The sequence below is a fragment of the Pterocles gutturalis genome, unplaced genomic scaffold, assembly GCF_000699245.1.
Source record: "Pterocles gutturalis isolate BGI_N339 unplaced genomic scaffold, ASM69924v1 scaffold44758, whole genome shotgun sequence".
Taxonomy (NCBI): domain Eukaryota; kingdom Metazoa; phylum Chordata; class Aves; order Pterocliformes; family Pteroclidae; genus Pterocles; species Pterocles gutturalis.
In genome coordinates this window covers 33,382-54,938 of record NW_010122262.1, presented here as the reverse complement: position 1 = coordinate 54,938, position 21,557 = coordinate 33,382, and the positions used below count along the sequence as shown (strand labels likewise).

The window sequence follows — 21,557 nt, the reverse complement described above, 5'->3', positions numbered from 1 at the left end:
GGACGATGATTGCTACAGCCCAAAGAAAAGTCCTTCTCAGATGACATGTAACATTGCAAATATGTCCAAAGCCAATGATTATTTTCCACATAAAAGGAATTTTATTTGCCTTTGGTGGCATAGGCCACTGGGATCTCTTTCTAAAGCTGGCAGTGTTTCCAAGTTTCTAAATAAAGCAACCGTATGACACAGACCTGAGATAAAAGTTTGGGGTAGAAAGCAGGGAGATATTCACATGAGAAGAGTACGCAGGATGGTTTTTGATAAGATGGCTAAAATGGAAGGAAATGTAGTAAAAGAGAGGATCTAATGTGGGACTCACACTGTAGTCTCACGAGTGGTATTCAGTGTGTTAAAGGCTCCTATACATCTCTGCTAAATTAGGCAACAAAAGGTTTTGCCTATTAGTCAAAGAGACATCCCAGAGAATGAGACATCAGTCATAGCTGGTGGGAAGGGTGATGCTCGTCTTCCCCATAGCGCCGCAGAGCTCTGCTGCAGAGCTGCTCCCTCTCCCGTGAAGTACGTAGCACAGGTGGTTAGGTGACACGGACAATCCTCACATGCATCGTCTTCTGCTCTTTCTAGGCACTTTGGGCTGGTAAGATGATGATGTGCAGTTCAGCCCCCCGTGTTTGTAGTACATTGGAGTGTATGTTTGTAGTACATTGGAGTGTATGTATTGGGGTAGACAAAATGCTTGCCCTGCTTGTTGGCCTGGATAAAGCTACACGCTTTATCTAAAAGCTAGGTCAAACCACAGGGTTTTGATTTGCAGGCTGGAAAGGGACGAGTCCGCCCTGACACCATGGGTGTTTGCGTTTGAGTGTGTGGCACTGCTGAACGCAGCCCATGAAGCACTGAAGCGCTCAGCCTCCTTACTAAGGAAGGTGCAGAATGTTCAACTCAGCTCGACATCACAATTTCATAGAGAGATCCTGCTGCCCATCAGTAAAGTGGCTTTTCTCCAGTGCAGAAAGCCTCTGTGCTGGGATGCTGGGACTCTTGGGCTCAACTCCTCGCTAGAATTTCTGTGCAAGTGAGAGCAGGTGTCAGAGCAAACCATGGCAACACACTAAGAGCAGTGGGTTCAGAGGGAGATGTTCGTTTAGGAAATCATGGTGGTTGTGATACCTGGGAAGGGTCTCATCCAAATCCTGACTAGTCTCGAGTGCTTGTTCAGCTTGTGAAGTCAGGCAGCCTGTCCTCTCAACAAGGGGTGACGTAGCAGGCAGCATGCCAGGGCCAGGAATGGTTATCAGTCATGAGGATGGTTAGCAATCAAGTAAGAAATGTCTGCTGTACTTTTCAACAGAAAGATTTCCAGACTGCAGTTCAACAAGGTGAAGCTGGAAGATGCTGGGGAGTACAGCTGCGAAGCAGAGAACGTTTTAGGTAAAGACACCGCAAAAGGCAGCCTGAATGTGAAAAGTGGTAAGTGAAGAAGCCAGAAAATGTCTTGAGCTGTCTGCCATTGAGGCAGAAAGCCGGAGGTTCTGCACATGATCTGTCTTGTATTTTGTTTCATGCTTTCAGGATACTGAGTAAAACAATCTTGGGAGATAAGAAAAATGCAGCTTAGCATAAATGTTTATCTTTGTTATCTGTCACTGGCAATGTGGTTAATTTACATTTTAAATAAACTTACAGTCCATGTATTTTTTAAAAGGGGTAAGGAGGAAAGAAAGCTGGTGGGCTTGATGTTTTATTTTTTAAAGAATTTCTGAGAAGCAAAACTCACCAGAAGACAAGTAATTAAACCATAGCTTTGTGATGAGTGAAGTTGCTTCTGGTTTTCATCCTAGAATGTGTGCTCCATCTCTTAGAGCTCAGCGGATGGAGTCTGAGGTTAGGTGGTTTTATTATAATCTTGGTCATAATAATTGTATTGCTTAACATGATGGTTTGGATGCACCCTTGAGCTCAGAAAGTCCCTGCAGTGGTTGCCAGAAGTCGGGAGGGTGCGACTAGGGGAGGGATTAATCTGCTCTGTTTCCTAAGCTCTTCTGCCCACCATTCACAACAGGCCACTGCGGAACCCTGGGCTCTGTGCTCTGCTGCCCCGTGTGTGATCCCGTTTCTCTCTTGTTGTGCTCTTATTAGCATTAGTCAAATGTGAAGGAAGGTAGCTTTCTCCTGCTGCTTTCTGGCGTTATTTTCTCTATTAACCTCTGCCTCAGCAGTGTTTGCAGTCTTGCATCTTTTTTTTTTTTCAGTGAAGCTGCGATATCTTATAGCCTCCCCCTCAGTTACTCTGCCTGTAAAAACCTGTGCTTAGGAAGGCCATCCATGCTCAGACCTCCATGCCTTCAGGCTTCACGCCTACGAAGCTAGCCCTACTGCTCTGCTGTGTTTCTTCCCAGTCGCAATAGGAAAGGTGTCCAGAGTAAGCTAAGTGAGGCAATGCCAGTCCTTTTGCCCATCGCAATGTAAGCTGTTCTAAGTGGGAGCTGCACGGGCAACATGCACGGGCAGTGTGTGCCTGCCATTGGAGCCCTGCCTGCCTCCTCCATGTGCCCTTCCCAGCTGCTAGCAATCCACTTTCACAAGAGGAGGAGTGTGAGTGAACCGCTGCAAGGCGCTGATCCTGCACGCTGCTTGTGGCACCAGGAAAATGCACATCAGGCCTCTACAGCTGCAAACTGCCCCTTCCCTCCCTCACAGGCAATGGCAGCATTTGCCAGGGTTTAACTCTTCCTCCACAGGAAGGCACGCTGTCTGGCAAGGATGGGTGGTTGCTCTCAGGTCATGAGGGCACGAGGACACACCTGAGTTGCCCAGAAATGTGTCGAGACCTGAAAAGCAACCAAAGAGACCCAAAGATCTGCCCTGCACCTTTTCCTACTGGGAGCTGCAGGCTGCAAGGTGCTGCAGATCCAGCAGATTGCCTGCTGTGCCCTGTGGTGGCAGTGCCTTAGTTAATCCATTTCCTGAGCTGCCATGCAAATGTGCCTGTGGGGCACTGCTCTCAGCTGCATGCACACCTTGGTGCTGCTGTTTGCAGGTCACCTGTCAGGACAGCAGCTGAATGCTAGCTGGAGTTCCTTGCAAAGGTAAACAAGGTGATGGTGATCACTGTAGGCTTTTGCAGCTCTGTCACCCCCCCTTTGCACTCTTTTTTTTTTTTACTTCCCCCTGGAGCTACCCAGATCCCAGCAGCCTTCATCTGTGCCCAGGCACTTGCTGTCCTGGAGCCTCCCTCTCTCCTTACTGCTGGGCCAGATTCTTGGGACCTTGATAGCTTTCCTCACTTCTGCAAGCTCCCTTCTTCTCTGATATCTTTCAGTGGAAAACTCCTCAGGGCATCTGCTTGTCTCTGAATCCACATGCACACTGTCTTCTGTCGCTGCTTGCATTCTTCTCCAGGCTCCTGAGCACTGGGTGTATTGCGTCTGAGTCTCAGCACAGTGCTGTGGGAGGTTCTAGAAGCCCGTAACAATTAATCCGAGCAGACATGCGAGCTGGCCTCCCCTCAGGACCTTCCCCTCTTTCCCAGGAGCTCCCTCCAGCTATTGCTGCTTCTGTATGTTCTGCTGCTTTATATTCTGCTTCTTTACTGCTGCCTTGTCCCTGGGAAGCTGGCACATCTGCCTGTCCCCGGGCAGGCTGGCTGGAACTGATGCTCTGCGACTGTCTTCTGGAAGCAGGCTTTCTGACCTGACAGCTGGCAGGACTGTTGGAGGTCCTGGAATGTTGCTGTGATACAGGCGGGTGAATCCAGGCCTGGGAAAAGGTCCTGACCTAACACTACACCTTGTGACACAGAGGCACGAGGTTTGGGGACATCGCTGGGTGCCACTGTAGAGAGGTGGCATTGCAAGAGGTGGTCTGAGCTGCTGAGGCTTGAGATGAGTGTTGTGGAGCAGCAAGGTGTCCTCAGCCCCATGTGCCATTCCCCTCCGGGGGGCAGAGGCCAGAGACGGAGGCTCCTGAGCCCACTGGAGTCCTGGCTGGCAGAGAAGGAGCTCACACATGAGACCCTCAGGCCCATGGATGTGAAGGTCTGAGATTCAGTCTCTGCTGGGAAAAATGTCTCAGCCTGAGAGGCAGCATTGCCATGCTCTATTCCACTACCTCTTTTTGGTTTATACCAGTTTCAAAAGAACACCTTTTCAGCCATGCAGATTTGTTGCAGATCCCCAGAACCACCACACTGAAGAGAGATTTTCTTTAGAAAGAGAATGGCTGAAGTTCCCTCAGTTCAAGAGGGACAGGGAACTGCTGGAGAGAGTCCAGCGCAGAGCCACAAAGATGATGAAGGGAATGGAGCATCTCCCTGCTGAGGAAAGGCTGAGGGAGCTGGGTCTCTTTAGCCTGGAAAAGAGGAGACTGAGGGGTGACCTAATCAATGTTTATAAATACGTGAAGGGTGAGTGTCAGGAGGATGGAGCCAGGCTCTTCTCTGTGACATCCAGTGACAGGACAAGGGGCAATGGGTTCAAGCTGGAACATAGGAGGTTCCACTTGAATATGAGAAAAAACTTCTTCACGGTGAGGGTGACAGAGCACTGGAACAGGCTGCCCAGAGAGGGTGTGGAGTCTCCTTCTCTGGAGACATTCAAAGCCCGCCTGGATGCGTTCCTGTGTGATCTGATCTAGGTGTCCTGCTCCGGCAGGGGGATTGGACTGGATGATCTTTCGAGGTCCCTTCCAATCTCTAACATTCTGTGATTCTGTGATTCTGTGAAGTGCAGCGACCCCTTGTCACTTAGAAAATGCCCATCAGCCAAACCCATTGCCTCATCTCTCCTCTGCAATTCCAGTATTTCCGCAAAATGCTCAGCTCAGAAATGCTTTTGCATTGAAAAGCTTTGGGAGGGTATAAGTTTCTGAAGGAAATGCTTCTAGATTTAGCCAAAACATTATGCTTTGGTGCCATTTTCAGATTATTATTGCTTTGAGGTAAATTAGATGCTTTCTTAGAAAAATGTTCCATTTCCTAGTTCTCTTTATTGAGTGGTCTGTTATTGGTATGACAGGGGCATGAGAGCACAGCTGAGATGTGGCTGCTTCAGATTCTTTTCCTCACAAAATTTCTGGACACCTTAACTGACACACACACCCCTCCCTTTGCTAAACACCGCAGAAAAAAAAAATCAGAATTTTACAAACAGTCTTTCTGCTTTTACCTTTTCCTGGTGGTCTCCCCCCTGTCTCTGGCAGGGCGCTGCACGCACAGTGTGGGCTCCTGGTGCTTTCTCCTTTGTGCATCTGGAGGGTGGTGAGGGGCTTTGGTCCAGAAGGGGCTGTTGCTGCCGGTGGGCTTGAGTGGAGCTGGTGACTGCAGACATTGGACTTCCCCAGTATCCTGGTTTATAAAAAGGAAATTGCTACATGCGCTTGGCTCCCGTGTTGCCTTGGGCCATGGCCTTCATCTGTTTCAAGTTCCTCCATCTCTTGTGCAAGCATTACTTTGTGCTGCAGAACTGCACATACCTGTGGGATGGAGGCTTCTCAGATGATCTCACCTTTTCTTAAACTCCACATTTTTCTCACTGTCACATTCTGTGAATCCCGTCTTTGCACTCTCATGGCCGTCAGGGCTACAAAACTTCCCACACTTTCGCTCACCACCTGCTGGGTGAATCCTGAGCCATTTCTGTCTTTTTGTCACGACGGAGATCCTAATGGCATGAGGCCCCTTACAGCGAGGGGACCGGGGTGCCCTGTGCCGTCCCCTGCGGGGACACTCGTTTGCCTGCCTCTGTTACCCAGTTACCATCTGAGTGTACTCTAACCAGCACTAACATGTTGACAGCCACCCCAGCCTGTGCCACCCAGCAGCGCCTGCTCTTGTCTTCCTCCCTCCAGCAGCTAAGCCCACTCTCTTCTGCTCAAAATAGATATTTTGTTCACTACTTTCTTACCTTAATTTCCCCAGGAACAACGAAAGCACCACAAGTCTTACCAGCCTCAGAAACTAAAATAGTTGTTATGGAAGAAGAGTGTAAGTACCTCTCCCCCTGTTTTCCCCGTACAGCTTCTTTCCCCTTATTTGTTTTGTTTTTATGAGACATTTTGCATAAATACTTTATTGCCTCCTGGAATCTTCTTTAATTGCTGTTTCTCTTTGATTTCTCCCAAAGCCACTCATCTTTCTCTAGATCTTTCATAAAATATTTCCCTAGATCTTTCATAAAATCTGACTTCTATTGCTGGTGTCTATCTTAGAGAGGGAGAGTTGATAACTATTGCAATGGTAACTTGAAGAACATGCGACTTGTAATTGCAGCTGGATTTTAAGCATTCCCAGCTCTTTCAATACCTGGGTTTATTGATACTTGTAAGATGTGCTTGTTATAGCCTTTGATTTACTTTTTTTTGTTTGTTTTTGGTTTGTTTTGGGGGTTGTTTTGGTTTTTGGTTTTGTTTGGGGGTTTGTGGGTTTTTTTTTGAGGATAGGCAAGAAAACCAAAAGAGTCTATAGGAAATACAAGAAAAAAGACGTGAATCTTCTAAGCATAAGTCATAAGAAAACTGCAGAAAATACATCTGTGCCCTGCCATCACATTTTTACCTGAGTCTCCAGAAAGCAAGAACAGATTTCCCAAAGTGTTTAATTTGATTTAGTTTGGTGGAAGTGCTTTTTACCATTCCCTCCTGTTCAGTTGTCGCAAATGCAGTAGAAAATGAGCACGCAAAAATAAAAATCAAAGCGTGTGTACAAGCGTAGATGTAGAAGCCAGGTGCCTGGCTGTTGGTTCAGCTTTTTCTGGGGGAGGGCATTATTTGTGTGTCGGAGAGTCTCTCCCCACTGGGGGACACGGGCCACCCAGACAGCATCAGCACGCTGGACAGCCCACCAGGATCTCGTCCAAACATGCAAGCACCCGGAGAGCCAAGGACTGGGCGGTTATTTTGAGATCTATGCTATATTTCCATTCCAGCTCCTCACGCCCAAAACTGACAGCACAGCTGGCTGTGCCTCTCTGTTGACAATTCCTCTTGGCAGATTTTATGGGGATTTTTCCTCTTTGGAAAGCTCAATCTTTTATGATTTTTAAAGAAATCTGCTTGCAGCCACAACAGGGACTGGCCAGGTATCCTTTGAAGGCTTTTCTGGTTAGAAAACTGCACTTAAAATTTGATCTTTTGTTGTGCTTAGCCTTCCACTGCCCTTGGGACATCATGCTGAGATGCAACACCATTAATGCAATGACCATACCATCCTTCCCCAGGATTTTTCCTTTGTGTTCCCCAGCATAGATCCATGTTTGCATTGCATTAGATGTATGCTATTTTCACTGAAAGCCAAATTTCAACAACAGAAAGAAGACTGGCAAAATGCCTTGTGGCTTGCACAGAAGTTTCTCCTTTTGAAAAACATGGGAACATCATTCTTGACTGTCTGTTTTTTAAGAAAAAAATGTGAAGATGAAAAAAAATGATGTGAAGAGATGGTAAAATTTCCAAAGTTAAAGTTGTCATAGACTTTTTCCTTTACATTCCTTTTTTATGACCTCTCTCAATTGTTGTCTAAATAACACATAGTTTCCCTGACTTTTATGGTTACTGATGATCTATCATACAATTGAACATGTGTGTAACATATGGGGGGGGCAATGAAGATGTTGTGAGGTGCGATGATCTCAAAAGCTGACAAGTATCTCATTCTTGTAAAATTCTTGCATTTCTTTTAAATATCTCTATTCAAAAGCCCGTGTGGCATCTGTAGGTTGTCCCACCTCTCATTGTTTCCCTGAAAGATTGGATTTTAAACGCTGTGTTGAGAAAGCACCATGCAAACTTGGTAGTGGCTGCAGTTCCCTGGGAAAGGAGAGACTGCCTCGTGCAGGCAGCTCAGTCACAGTGCCTGGTCACTTCTGTTTGGCCCATAGTGCGAGGCAGACATCTTTAGCAGGCAGGCTTGGCAAGGGTGTTGGACTGTACACCTCCAGAAGCTCACCATGTTCTCCCCATGGCCCAGACAGTCCCTATGGGCAAGGGGATAAAACCCCATCCAGTCTGTGTAGCTCCACGTGCCTCGCTCCCTGTAACCCTGTTGCTCCTAGTGTATAGGTTTTTAACTAGTGTTTTTCCTCAAGGTCCCAGTTCCTTCCTGGATGGTCTGGTCTTCCTTTCAACCCCTGACTTGGGAAAAGGAGTGGGATATCACATATTTCCCCCTTGGAGCACTGTTCAAGCCTTTCTTACCACCTCTAAGTATAGCTACTAGCAAATCCTGGCACATCCTGAGTCACCCCTGCCTTCCTTCTCCTCTTCTCCAGTGGTCGCAGACCTCTTGGCACTGCTGCGTCCTTGACACAAAGCAGGTTTACACACCAGACACCATTCAAAATGCAGCCTACGTCTCCAAGGTGTTCTGTCTCCATTCCTGGGTAACTTTTTTCTCTGGAAGTGTATTTTTGTCCCACTGCTTTCCATTGCAGCACCTTCCCATGCCTCACTGGCACCTGACACAAGGCTAAAGAGTGCAAGGACGCAGATTGGTACCATAGGTTCCTGGAAACATCTGCATTGTTACAATAACATGCATGGGACCTCTTCCCCAGCTGCTGTTCCCCTTGCCTACATGCTGGCTGAAGCAGGACGTCTGGTTCCTTTTGATAGGGCCACTGTTTGGTGTGAGCCTCACAGATCTTGTGGCAGTATGGAGAAACCCAAGGCTCCCATGATCTTTCTGGTGTAGAGACAACCCCAGTGCCAGTCTGGATCTGGGACCAAAGACAGCACACTCAGGAGATCTGGGATCTAATGGTGCTGCGTTTTCAGAGCTGCCTGGATTCAAATCTGCTTTGCGTGCTTGTCCAGCCCATGTGGATGCAGCCTTACTCAGGGTGAGTACTGGGACCAGTGAGACAAAGAGTTGGGGGTCCTGATGCCCCCACTGCATAGTATGTGCATGGCATGGGGTACCACTCAGCTTCATTCAGTGGTATAGACACCTTCAAATGAGCTAGAGGCATTTAACAGATGTAACAAGCCGGACCATGGAGTGTGATGAGTAACAGCCTGGTCATAGGGGTGTAGTGTTGATCTTAACACCAGCTTTGGTCCACATGGTCAAGCTGGACTATGAGGGACAAATTCAGAAAGGAAATGTGGTGTCTGTGAAAGTCTTTCCATGATGCTGCATATTTTGACATGGTACCACAGACTTGCACCTTCCTCTGAGTGTATGCTTTTGTTTGAGCATTGCCAGACTAGAGCAGCCCTAGAGATGCTGTCTTCATAAAAGCACTGGGGCTCAAAAGAGAAGACATGCCTACTAATCATATCAAGGAGTCTTCCTAGTGAGCCCAGTAAGCATGAGATAGTTGCAGTAGCCTCATCCATAATGGAAAAGTGTGAAACAAGCTGTGTTGTCTTCTATTTGTCACAGGCTGAGACTATGCAGTTGGGTGGTCACAGTGGCTCAGCTCACAGGCAGGAACTTGCAGGGATGAGGTTTTGTGTCCCCCCTTTATGCTCATTTCATCATCCAGAGTACTCAAAATGGTAATGTGATCCTGTCACTGTACAGCTTGAAGCAGCTAAACATGGTTCAGGAGTTGGTGGCTATAGACCTGCTTGGTAAACAGAATAGGAATCAGTGTCAGAGTTTAGAAACATTTTGATGGTGGTAAAAAAGGAAGAAGGTTCAGAGGAATCTGTAGGGCATTCTGAGATGGAAGGTTTATGCAGGACAAAGACAGTAAAACCTTGTCAAAGTTTCATTTTTAAAAGGTAAGATAGTGTTTGAAATCTCTGCAAAGGTCAGACAATGCCATTGGCTTGTTTTCTGCTGTTGAGTTCTCCTCTAGTTCATTTCCTCGACTTCAGTAAACAGGTGAAGACTTGAGGGCAAAAAGAGAATACAGGCTGGGTGGAGGAAACGTGAATCGGATACTGTGAGGATATGAGAAGATCTTCCAGTGATGGGCAGATGCTTTAAACCAGCATGTGGATCATTGCAGCTGCTCACGTCCTGCCTCTCGGTCACTATCTGGCTAATCTGGTTGAGTGCCTTCACTGCAGCAGCCTGCGCAGGCTGGCAGTGCTGGCCAGGCTGTCTGATCTCGCTCTGTGGGAGCTCTGCAGGGAAGTGGGGCTTGGGATCAGGTGAGGAGATGAGAGAGGGAGAAAGAGCAGAAGAGGCAGTGCTGCATTGTGCTGGGAACTGAGGGATGGGAAGTAATGTGAGGCACCTGAATGAAGGCTGGGGTCTCTGGGTTGATTCTGGGGCCTTTACTTCAGCTGCTGGAGATCACAAGCCCTCCTTGAAGTCCCTTTAGAGATCCCTGTGTTGGTGGGAAGGGTGAAACAGCCCTTCTTTCTCCATTAAGTCTAACTCTCCACACACCAGTCTGGGTCTGCAGATTTCATAGCTGTCATCTTGGTGATGTCATTGGACTGTTGTAGACTCATTGGTTGAAAGCCATTCAGGCTCTCCCTCTCCCATTTAGTACCTTCCCCAATGCTTAGCGTGGCTGGGTGATGGAAATGTTTTCCTTACTTTCTGTCTCCCAGGTGAGGTAGGCCTGGTGGGTGGCCGTGATTACAACAGCTCAGTGATGTCTTTACTCTGATGTGGTTTGTAAAGTCACAGCTGGTCACATCTAGTTGAACCAAACCTTCAGCATATACCGCAGTAAGATGTGCCATGTATTTAAGGCTCAGCCAATTCCCCCAAACCTTGTCTCAGGTTTGGTCTGGTATGGCCTTTACTGGGTGACCATGTCAGACCTGCACATGAATTGGGTGGTCAATCTCTGGTCACTCGAATCTGAGAGCACTGTGCTCTTCTGGAGCGAGCAATGCTACAAACGTGAGCGTGGTGCTGTTGGTTTGGAGCTGAAGTTGTTCAGCCAGCCCCGAGCACAGGCAGAGCAGACAGGAGTCAGACACCCGAGGGCCATGCAGACAGACCAGTTTTCAGCATTAGTCTAAAAATAAATCCTGGCATGGCCTTTGCTCCAGTAGTTTAAAACCCACAACTGGAGGTGTGGTTGATAGTTGAGCAGAGCCTGCATGCGGGCAGGCGTGGAACCTTGAGGTGTACGTGTTGGAGATCTTGCTGTCGGTCTGCAGAGAGAGCTGTGTTCTGCCTGTCCAATGTCAGGTCCCCGTGGCCATCACATCTGCTCCTCTATATGGGATGTGAAGACAGGCCACTGTGACTCTAAAGGCCAAGATGGGCAGTATGGAGTGGAGTGTAGGATGGAAGCTGATGTCCCCCCGAAGAACTGAGGCTGTAAGCCCAGCGTTCAGAGCAGCAGGCTGTGTACCAGATCTGGTCTGTCTGACTCCATCGTGTCATCCTGGCATGTTGCTTCACTTCTTGGGCTTCAGCTGTCCTGCCTGCAAAGCATTCATGCTGGCACTGGCCCTGCAAAAAGCTTTTTGCGTTCTTGAACAAATCCCCTCATTGAAGTATCATGTTGCTGCTATTACAATTGATAATGGGGATTTGGGAAAATAAAGTGCTGCAGTGCTAACACACGCATGCTGTGACCCTCGTGGTAGAGAAAAACATCGGAAGGGCTCTTTCATAAAGCTAGAGAGATCAGCCTGGAGGAGCAACTAGAAGCTTTATAATAACACGGGACTTTGCCCCTGCAGTAGCTACCTGTCCTATGGAAACAGGCAGTCCCTTGGCACTCAGAAACCTTTAAACTTTCTCCTCAGTGAAACAGCTGAACAGTGCGGATGGGAGAGGTGGGGAGTGCTGCCTGTGCAGTTTTGATCAGCAATATCTGACGCTCTGAGTGTCCTGCAGTCTGGCGCTTGCATTTCGGAATGAACTTCTCATCTGCAGCTATTGATCCTCATGATCCCCCCAGGAACTAGGAACATAATTCCAGCAGGATCTATTTCAATAAAATGCAGAGGTAAATATTGGGTCATTCCCAAATGAATAAACAGACAAGAGCAGAATGTTTATGAGCTCCAGTGTCCCCAGTCCGTTGCCAGGTGAGCCCCAGTCTGCACAGGGTTCTGATAGCAGCAGTGAGCATCCAGCCTCTGGTCAGTTTTATTCAGAGAAGAGAGTGTTGTTCCAGACATACAGAAATCTGCCACAGAGAGAATGGTAGGGATCAGCAGTCTCTCAGTGTATTAATCAGTGTAAATCATGGATTTAGTGTGGCTTGTGCCAGGATTACAGTGCTACAGCTAAGGAATAGCTTGGCCAGGCACCTTCTCATCCATGTTCTTCTGACAAGCAGTTGGATAAACTCGGTTGAGAGGAACCTCAGCAATTCTGTATTTTATCAGTAAGTACACGAGGCATATACAGAGCAGGCAATTTGTATACACTCGCCAACCAGCTGAATTCATCTGTCTAACTGAATGTCTAAATATTGAGAGAGTGAAGTGTCTGTACTCTATGAACCCACCAGTCACTGCTACTTATAAAAAATAACCAGCAGCGAAACTATCGCTGTCTTCCTGCTCTCCTCCACAGTAGCTGTAGTTTGTGAAAAAGTAACTATAATTTATAGTCCAAGCTGCATGAATTAACTCTTTGCAGGGGGAGTATTTCACCAGGTTCCTGAGAACAGGCTGGTCAGCTGTCTGCAAAGGTTAAATGACACGCATGGGAGGCTTTGTGTAAGAATCCCTGCACAGTCATTAATGTCCTTTCTGTGTAGATGGATTATGTGAAGGGAAGTCCACATGTCAATGTCAGTGGCTCTCATCTCTGTTGCTCTGCCGTTGATGCTAGTGCCAAGTAGCCTAGGTATGCAGTGGAAAATAGATGCTCTGAATGACCACAGTGCTCTGTATCTCTCGTGCTTTTGCTGCACTGTCCTCACTGACTGGGACAGCAACAATAAAATGCGGCTTCAGATTGTTTGCAACCACATCCATCAAAAGGCAGCCCTCTTTTCTCCGTCCTCACCTCCTTAGTCCCTTCTACTTCGTTCTCAGCCTGACACTGAGACTAGCTGGCGATCTGGCTTGCTGGTGGGCAAGCTGGTCCAAGGTCTTCTTCCACCTTGGAGGAGCTTTGTGACCAGCTTGCCTGTGAGTTTGCAGAGGCCCCTGTCTCAGGGGCACCATGCTTATTTCTACTGGTCTAATTTTACCATTTCTTTTCTGTAGCTTGCCCATGCACACTCCCTGTTTCTTCCTCTTAATTTGTGGAAGTGCTTGGGGAGGCACTTGGTTACGTGACTGATTTTACTGCACAAACCCCCTCATCGACTCCCACTGCCTTCACACTAGTCCCTTTCCACCCAGAATGCATCTAGCACCCAAAACTGCTCACTTGCTTGTTCAGATCTCCATTTATCTCTGTGTTTTTACAGCATTCCAAGTCATTTGGGATAGACGGAGTTGTGTTGGAGGCTGAATGAAGGATTTATTCTACCACACCAGCCAATAGGGAGTAAAATCTGCCCGGTACCATATAGCAGTTAAGGTAAAACAGCTTGGGAAGTTGTTTCTGGATCACCAGGCACACCTGAGTGGCATTTGGAGCAGAGGTGAATGAAAATGCATGACTGCAAATAAACGGTACCCAAGGCTCACTTTACTAGCATTGGTCATCGAACTGCAGATGACTCAGGACCCCAGGGAGATATTTGTCATGGTGTTTCCAGTGGCCCAGGCTGATGGGGGAATACAGCTAAACATGAAGTAACTGGATGGAGTCACTCGTGAATCTGGAAATAATCCTGCTAGTGTGGTGGAAAACCACTGAAATCCCCCTTGGCCTCATGCTTCAAGGTGATTCTCTGTGATCTGCAGCCACGTGGTGTGGAAAGGGGACACATTTCAACCCAGGCACAATTAACATTTTCTAAGTGAGACATTTCACTTCTCTCTGTCTGAATTGGCAGGTCTCTCCATCCTTGCTCCCAAACTAGTTGCAGCTACTGCCCTCATGAAGTCCCAGCTGCAGCAACATCCCAGAGTAATCAGGTTCCTTGGGAAGGCTCCAGACTCCGTTTTACCATGCAGGAGTGGGATTACAGGGTTATAATAGATAAATGTCTGTGTTCAGTACATCAAAACTCAAAGTGAACGTTAGGCATTACTGTGAATGGAATAGAGAACAAACCGTGGTTACATAAATATCTTCTATGCAGGATGGTCTCACCATCTCCAACGGGAAAAACAGAACCAGAGATGGCAGAAAGAAGGACTGCAGCCAGGTCAACCTCTGCATAAGAGGCTACTGAGGTGGTCATTGTTTTCCAACCAGGGAAGGAGGTCCCGGCTGTGGCTGTAAAGCTACAGGTGGCACAGGGAAAATGAGCAGGGTTGATCACTAGTTTTTCCAATACAAGAGTCAGGAAGAGGCAGGTTTAAAAGAAGTAAATGGAGATGTGTCTTTGCACAATGTGTACCTAACACTGGAGCTCTTGTCACAAATCTTGTGGATGCTGCAAGATGAGGTTTGTTCAAACAGCCGCTAGACATGTTTGTGGAAGAGAAATCCATCAAAGGCTATTAAATGTAAAGACAGTGTGGCTGACGCAGCTTGTCTCTGAACTGCCCATCCTAGATGGCCAGAAGAAAATTATCATTGCATGCTCTAGCTGATCTTCTTCCTTAAGCATTGCCTATCGGCCACTGTCAGAGACAAGTCAGGGCTTTCCTTTGACCAGTATATTCTTATAAAGGTTTGTATTTCATGACACTCTATTCTCAACAGGCAACTGGGCTGACTGCCTCTTTTTGTAGCCTTTGCTACATCTCTGCTGCTAACAAATGGACCACAGTAATAATGATTCTGTGATTCAGTTTTAAAATGCTTTGTACTTCTTTGGGAGAAGAGGCATGGTGCTTGCAGAAAACAGGATTTAAAAGATAACGACTTTAATATGATGCTTCTAGGAGAGCTGATCAACCACATCGTTTTCTGACAGGCATAGCTCTGTTTCTAGAAGTGCACAACATGTACATCCCAAGCCTCATTCATGTCAATCTCTTTTTTATTTGTTTAAAAGGAACAAAATTTTTATATGGAATGAAAATCCCATGCAATCTCTAGCTGGTCAGCACTGTAATCCACTCTGGTATCACAACATCGCACAGCACTGCATCTTCCCATCCACCTTTTCTGGTGGAAAGGGTACCTTTTTACCTGAGGTGTTTTCTAAGGGGAGGTTTCTGGGCTCTGTTTTTATTTCTCCCTCTCTGCTCCTCCCTTAGTGTGGGAAGGCTCGCTCCAGAATCCTTTCCTGTGGGATTTATGATGTGTGACTTTGCCAGATGGATCATTTTCTTGCTGGCACCTGGCACATTTGCTGGTTGCAGGGGTGACGGCATCCTACAGGCTGTGCTTGTTCTTCATCCATGTGCCTTTCAGTTTGCACCAGTGCTTTGGTTCATGAGGTTTCAGTGCTCCCTGATGTGACGGCACACTTGCAGCTTTAGCAACTGGCCTTAGAAGAAATGTGCTACCGTTTCATAAAGGTATAAATTATACAGACTTGTTATAAAGCCATTACAATGGCTTTGGCTTCTAGTTCCCATTAATCTTAACTGGAATTTTTTTTTCCCTACAGAAGTTTGGGAGTTTTTGAGGTATTTGAGGTTTTTTTGCAAGGTCTTCTTTGGTGGCTTGGTCAAATCATCATCTGTTCTAAACCCCAGCATACAGGCTAGTATACGTACACTGCTCTGCACATTTGGCTCCCAGCTGGCTGGCGTTACATGCAGTGATTTTTCTGTCCCAGGGCCATGTGCAGTATCAGTCTTTGCTGAAGTATTTGTCATGTCTGGTTTGCAGAACACTTTGGGACAAGTTGCTCTGCCCCAGATAGCTGTGAAAAGACAACCCCAGAGGCAATGGTTATTCAAGGCAAAGCATAGAAATAGCTCTGCTTGGTGCACAACCCGGGCTCTGTCAGACAGTGGAAGGCGTTGACTTTCCTATGGGAACAGAAGACAATGGGGCTGGACAATGAATTGGTTCAAGCAAAATGAACAGTAAGCCCGGCTCTGCCTCCAGCTGTGTGCAGGTAACAGTGTGGGCTGTTCCTGCTGTGCACGCCTGGTGAATGAACTCCTCATTCAGGGGGGCACGGACCCCATGCAGTCAGAGAGAGTCCTATAAGCCCGAGAGCCAGAACAAGCTTGTTTGGTTGCTTGGGTGCCAAGGATCACTCAGATGTGAGAGGCTTCACAGGATGCTGGGAGAACTCCCTTACCTGTGAGAGCCCGAACGTGCGTGGCAGGCACTGGGCTGGAGCGTGACAGTGGAGACCTTGGCTGTGGCAGGGTGGGCTGCAGCCGGAGGCAGCAAGGCACGCACCTGCGGTGGCTCTGAGCCTGCTGCGGGGGCAAGAGGGGCACAGGGGCTGCCCAAGGTGTGGGGAGCAGTCCCAGCTCCCTCCAGGGCAGGCTCTGGCATGCCTTGCTGCTTCTCACATGGTCCTGACTAGCTCCTGCCTGGGGTTCTGGCTCCAGCCTTCTTCCTCCACTCCTGTGTCAGTGAGGTGTTCAGTCTTCAGCAGCTGGTCTGAAGTCACTAACCTCTCTGTAAGGTTCGTTCATTCTTTGGGAAACAGGATGGAGGAGGATATCTCCACGGAAACCTCAAGTACAGCATAAAAGGCGCTAGAAAGTAGGTAGTAGCCACAGTGCTGGAGATGTAAGTGTTAGGGTATAAGGAAGGTGAGCAGTCCAGGAAGGGGGACTATCTTTAATGAGATTAAATATTCACTTGGAAAAAGCAGATGCTTTGAGTGTCCAGCCCTTCTTTTGGCTATGTGAAGATGGGTCTGTAATCCCAAAAGCTAGTCTGTTTTTGTAACCTGTATCAGTTGCTCTAAAAAAAGGTTTTCCCTTTCTAGAGGCCTTTGTCTTGCCTATGGAGACTCTTGTGTTTTGGGCTGTAAGTTTGTCTGAGTCACTCAGAGACAGGGATTGCAGTGAAATTCTGCAGAGTCTCGTCAGTTTTGTTTGTACCTTACATGGCTGGAAAGGTTTTCTCCAGAAAGAAATGTGGATTTGGAAAAGCATCTGTATCCCAGGAAACTTGAGTCATGCTGGCTGCTTGCCTCTCGGCACAGACCTGGGTTGACTGGCTTCTACTGCTGAACGTCTGCTTGGTGTCTTGAGGCAGCCCCGTTGGGGCACGACAGAGGGGTGCTCAGAAATAGGGGAGGCAGAAATGGAGCTGTTCTTGCTTGTGCTAGACCTGTTCTGGGGATGATGAGGGCACTTGCTTCTGGCTCTGAAAACTTATTTCCTCCCGGAAATGTGGAGCAATGAAACGTTCCCTGCAGTACCTCTGGATATTGGTCCCAGCAGCATGCCCCCGTGACTCTTCAGCTCTGCAGCGCATCTTCTTCCTGACCTCCCTCCTGCCTACCAGTGCAGGGGTGCAGGCACGTGTTAGGGGAGGGCAAGGAGAGGTGAGAAAGGGGCACTTTTACCAGCAGCTTGCCAAAAGTCTGGTCTTGTCCTGACATGCTGGCTGCTTAGGGGAGGGCATGTCCTCAGCTCCTCACTCACTTGGCCACTTTTGCTGGGAAAGGAAAGGTTAAGCATCAGCCCCAGGACCTGGAGAGGTGAAGGTGGGTCTGGGCTGAGGTTTGTAGCTCTAGGGTTTTTACTCTGGCAAATGAACTAGCTGAAAATCATCTAAGAAAACAGAATTGCCCAACAAAAGAAGTAACAATATATCCTTTTTGTGTGTGGTTTTTTCTTTCCTTGCAGTAACCACAACTCTCTCCTCCTGGTCTGGGCATGCAAGAAAATGCAACGAAACAGCCAAGTCCTATTGTGTCAATGGTGGGGTATGCTACTACATCGAGGGGATTAATCAGCTGTCTTGCAAGTAAGTGAGTGTAGTTCTTGTGTCATTATGAAATTACTTCACTGGGGGAGAAAAGACCTCTGTGCAACTGCAGGAGGAGGGGTAGCTCTGAAATTCTCCGGGCAATTGCAGTTTGAGCTGTGCAGGTTCAGAAAGGGAGGCCAGAGGGATGGGGGAGGCCAGTTCATATTTTCTTTTTTGTGTGAGTGCCACTGTTCGCTTTTCCTGACTCTTCCTCTAAGAATACATTTGTGCTGGCTCTTTCCTTTCCCTTTCTTCCCTTTTTCCTCTGCAGCTTCAGGAAAGGTTGGGTCCCTTTTCCTCTCCCTAAGCGAGGTCACAGCCCCACATCCACCACTGACATGTCCTCCCCTCTGGGCAGGGGGCTTTCCCCAGTGCACAGCCACCTCCTCCTCTGTGACCGGAGGGGGTGCCTTGCTGAGACCTGCCTCTTACCTCTCCTGTCTGCACCTCCTGGGCCCAGGAGCGGCTTTAGCACACAGCTGTTCACCACTCTGTGATGCCTTGTGGCAGGCTGTGGGTTGTTTATTTCGCCCCTTCAAATATTAAAACCTACAAAAACCCCAGGGAGACATATTAAATTATCCTTAAAATGAAATTTTTTGGAGAGGTTAAAGTGGGCTGCATAATCTGAGGGATGTGGAATGGGATGTGAGACCTTTTCACCTCTTGTTCAAACATATAACAGCTAACAATCCCAGCAGCATCTCACAGCTCACCCTCCAAGCCTAATGGGTACTAACGAGAAGTGTGGTCTGATTGCCAGTGCTGGAGATGTAGGTACCCAAAGCACACCTGTACCTGCCCCAGGGCTCCCATGGAGGGAGGATGAGGTGGTACCCTGGGTGTGCATTGGCTGAAGAGATGCTGTCAGCTTCTGAGCTTACCTGGGGATCCAGACATCACTGTGCCCAGCCTGGAGAAGCCCAGAGCTGACTGTTTCCTCCCTGCGTGTGCCAGAGACCTCTCCATGGAGACACACAGCCAAAGGTATTTACTGGTGAATGAACTCCTCATTCAGGGGGGCACCTCAGCTCCTCAGGCCTTGAAGGACACGTCTGAACAGAAATATCACCCCTCCTGGAAGAGTGGTGAGCTGGATTATGCTTGTCACAGCTCCTCCCTTCTCGCAGTGCTTTGTTTTAGCAGGGATCAGTAGGAAAGACCATGTGGAAATGCATTCAGCTGAGCTCCTGTGCTCTCACTTTCCAATGCAGGATCAGCTATGGTGGGAAGGACATGGGATGAACAGCATCTTCCAGTTCTGCCAGGCTTACCCCTTACGACATGAAAAGAGCCGGGCAGGACAGAAACCAGATGCTGTGGTCTTCCACGTTTTCCATGTGTGTGAAGTGAGAGCAGCCCTTGTACACCACAGACCTATGCTTTAGGGCAGTTGTCTCTGCCACTGGCTTCTTGGTGGCACTTAAGTTCATCCTGCCAGTGCTCCCCACAAGAAACATGGGGGAAGTTCCAGATGATGAATCAAAGTCACAGCTGGTATTCTGGTGTAGTCCCAGGAGCTTCATCAGTTCCAGTCTTTCCATGCTGGGAAGGGCTCAACCCTTGGAGCCTTGAGGAGTGTATGAATCAATAGCTCTATCTCTAAGCAACGTGGTAGTGCCAAAAGCATAGATCTCAAGGCTATGTCTTTTGGGAAGAACCTGAATCCAAATCGAGACTTTTCAAATTGGAGCAATTTCTAATTGCAGCAACAGTTACATCAACTCCTGCCATATGCTGCTAAAAAATTAGTAGGGCTCCATTTTTCCTAATGAAGGACACGCTGTAGTTATCAAGTGTCTTCATCAAATAGACTGTTTTAACCAAATTCCAACCTTGCAAAGACACAGTCTGCTTTCAAACCAGGCTGTTATGATAGCTGATGAACAGAGGGGAAGCTCAGTGATGGATTCCATTAAGATTTTGTGTGCTGTACAAAACAGACATTATTTAATATCATTTGAAAGCTTTAATTCCTTACTTGCAGATGTTAAAATGATTTCCTTTTTTGAGGAGTCCCAAGATACCAATTGCTAAAACCAGATGGGAATTGAATGGATGTGTATGGAAGGGCAGTAAAGCATTAACCAAAAGGAGGTGCTTTGAAGGTCTGCACTGTCACTATTGATCTGCCAGGAAAAGACAGTACTGTGTTAATAGGAACCCAGGGGACCCAAGTGCCTTCCACACAGTACAGTCATTTCTGATCTCAGTGCTTGAGGAGATATCTGGATGCTCATTCTCCTTGGGTGTTTTTATCATTAAGTCATAGACTGAAGATAAGAAATGCTGGCTTTTGAAGTGGTGTAATTTTAGAGTTTCTAGACTCCAGAAGGCAATAGTTAGTTACTGGACAATGCAGAAGCATATGAACTGTACATATGAACATGGTATTTCCCATAAAATGGCTTTCCTGATAACATGGGTGGTGCTTGGGGAAGGCTGGATGGATAAATGGACTTCACATTTGCCTGCCTGCAAACCAGCAAAATGCAAAAATGTTTCATGGCTTCCTCGTTGCACCAAGATAGGTGATCTGCTGCTGTGGTTTGTGAAAGACAGAATGATACAGATTTGGAGGAGAAACCAGAGGAGGCAAAGATGCAGGCTTTGATCTGCATTTCTGAACTCTGTAACATGGGAGCCACCCTTGGTCCCCCAGCCACGCATCTCTGAGACATGAACATGGAGGACATTGGTAGGTCCTTTTGCACGCAACCTCTTCCAATGCCTTGGAGCCAGAGATCAAACAAGAGCCGCGTGAGCATCTTGAGCCAGGAACAACACATGTGTCCATGTGCTGTTCCCACTTTGCTATTCTGATTAGAGGCATCAAGGCCTTGGGGGGTCTTCTGACACCGTGTGCCAGCTTGCAGTCCTCCTTTGCCAAGTGCGAAGGAGATTCTAGCACCCCGCCACCCATGTGATGTGATCAGCCTTTCCAATACCAGCTATCAGAAAACAGAATTTTAGCATGTTCTTGTTTGCTACCTGCTACCATCCTGTGATCAGCTTCCTGGAGAAGATTTCATTGTTTACAGCTGTCCACCAGCATTGGAGATCCTTCCTATAGACGTTACCCCTGGAACTCTGGAGCACAAGGAGCAGCTGGGTTCTCCAATGATTTCTTCCTCTGAAGTGGCTCATGCTTGATTTGTTAAAGATATCACCTAAATTGGCAGCTGGCCTTTTATTATTATTTTTTAACAGGCTTCCCAGAAATGCATTCCTCCTGGTCTTTTAAATTCCGGGGAACAAACTGTTTGCCTGTAAACACGCCTCCTCCATCTCTTTTCAATATACTCCAGCTAGACCTTGGACAATGTGTTTTCTTCACCATGGAAGAGCCCAGAATGGACTTGGAGCTGTTCCAGAAATTGTGTCTTCTTTTGAATTGTGTTTGCATAATTTTGTCCTTAGTTTGAACTAAATCCTACACATGCTAGTGTCAAAGGGAACCTGAATATGATACAATCTGTGTTTGTTATCCTGACTCTGCAAACAGACCACCTGGAAGTTAGATGGGAGAAGTGTGATCTGCCTCAGATATTCTGCAAATCTTCAGCATAAACCCAGGAAACAACTGAGCCACACACATACAGAATTGACTCAACAGCCCTAGTAGATTGAAAAGCCCCAGGCTCTTGTTGACAGGAAGAATTTCTTGACGCTTCTCCAGATCATTTTCCTCAGAGAGGCCTTACGGGTTGGACAGGTTTCTCACCATAACCGTAGGGAAGTGACAAGTTTGAGTAGAGCAAATTCCAGTGCCTGCAGAAGGGATGCACACAAGCAGGTGTCAAGGCCTTGAGCT

The 21,557-nt window shown here is 47.5% G+C and overlaps 1 protein-coding gene across 1 annotated transcript in view; it reads left to right on the top strand.

Moving 5' to 3' along the window:
* NRG2 (neuregulin 2) overlaps positions 1-21,557 on the top strand; it is a gene marked incomplete at its 5' end in the record, with an annotated part of 62,662 nt that overhangs the window by 11,084 nt on the left and 30,021 nt on the right. Inside the window, 2 exons of the mRNA XM_010077461.1 lie at positions 1,316-1,434; positions 17,620-17,740. Of these exons, the coding sequence (XP_010075763.1) occupies positions 1,316-1,434; positions 17,620-17,740 (240 nt within the window). The remainder of the gene's footprint in view (positions 1-1,315; positions 1,435-17,619; positions 17,741-21,557) is intronic.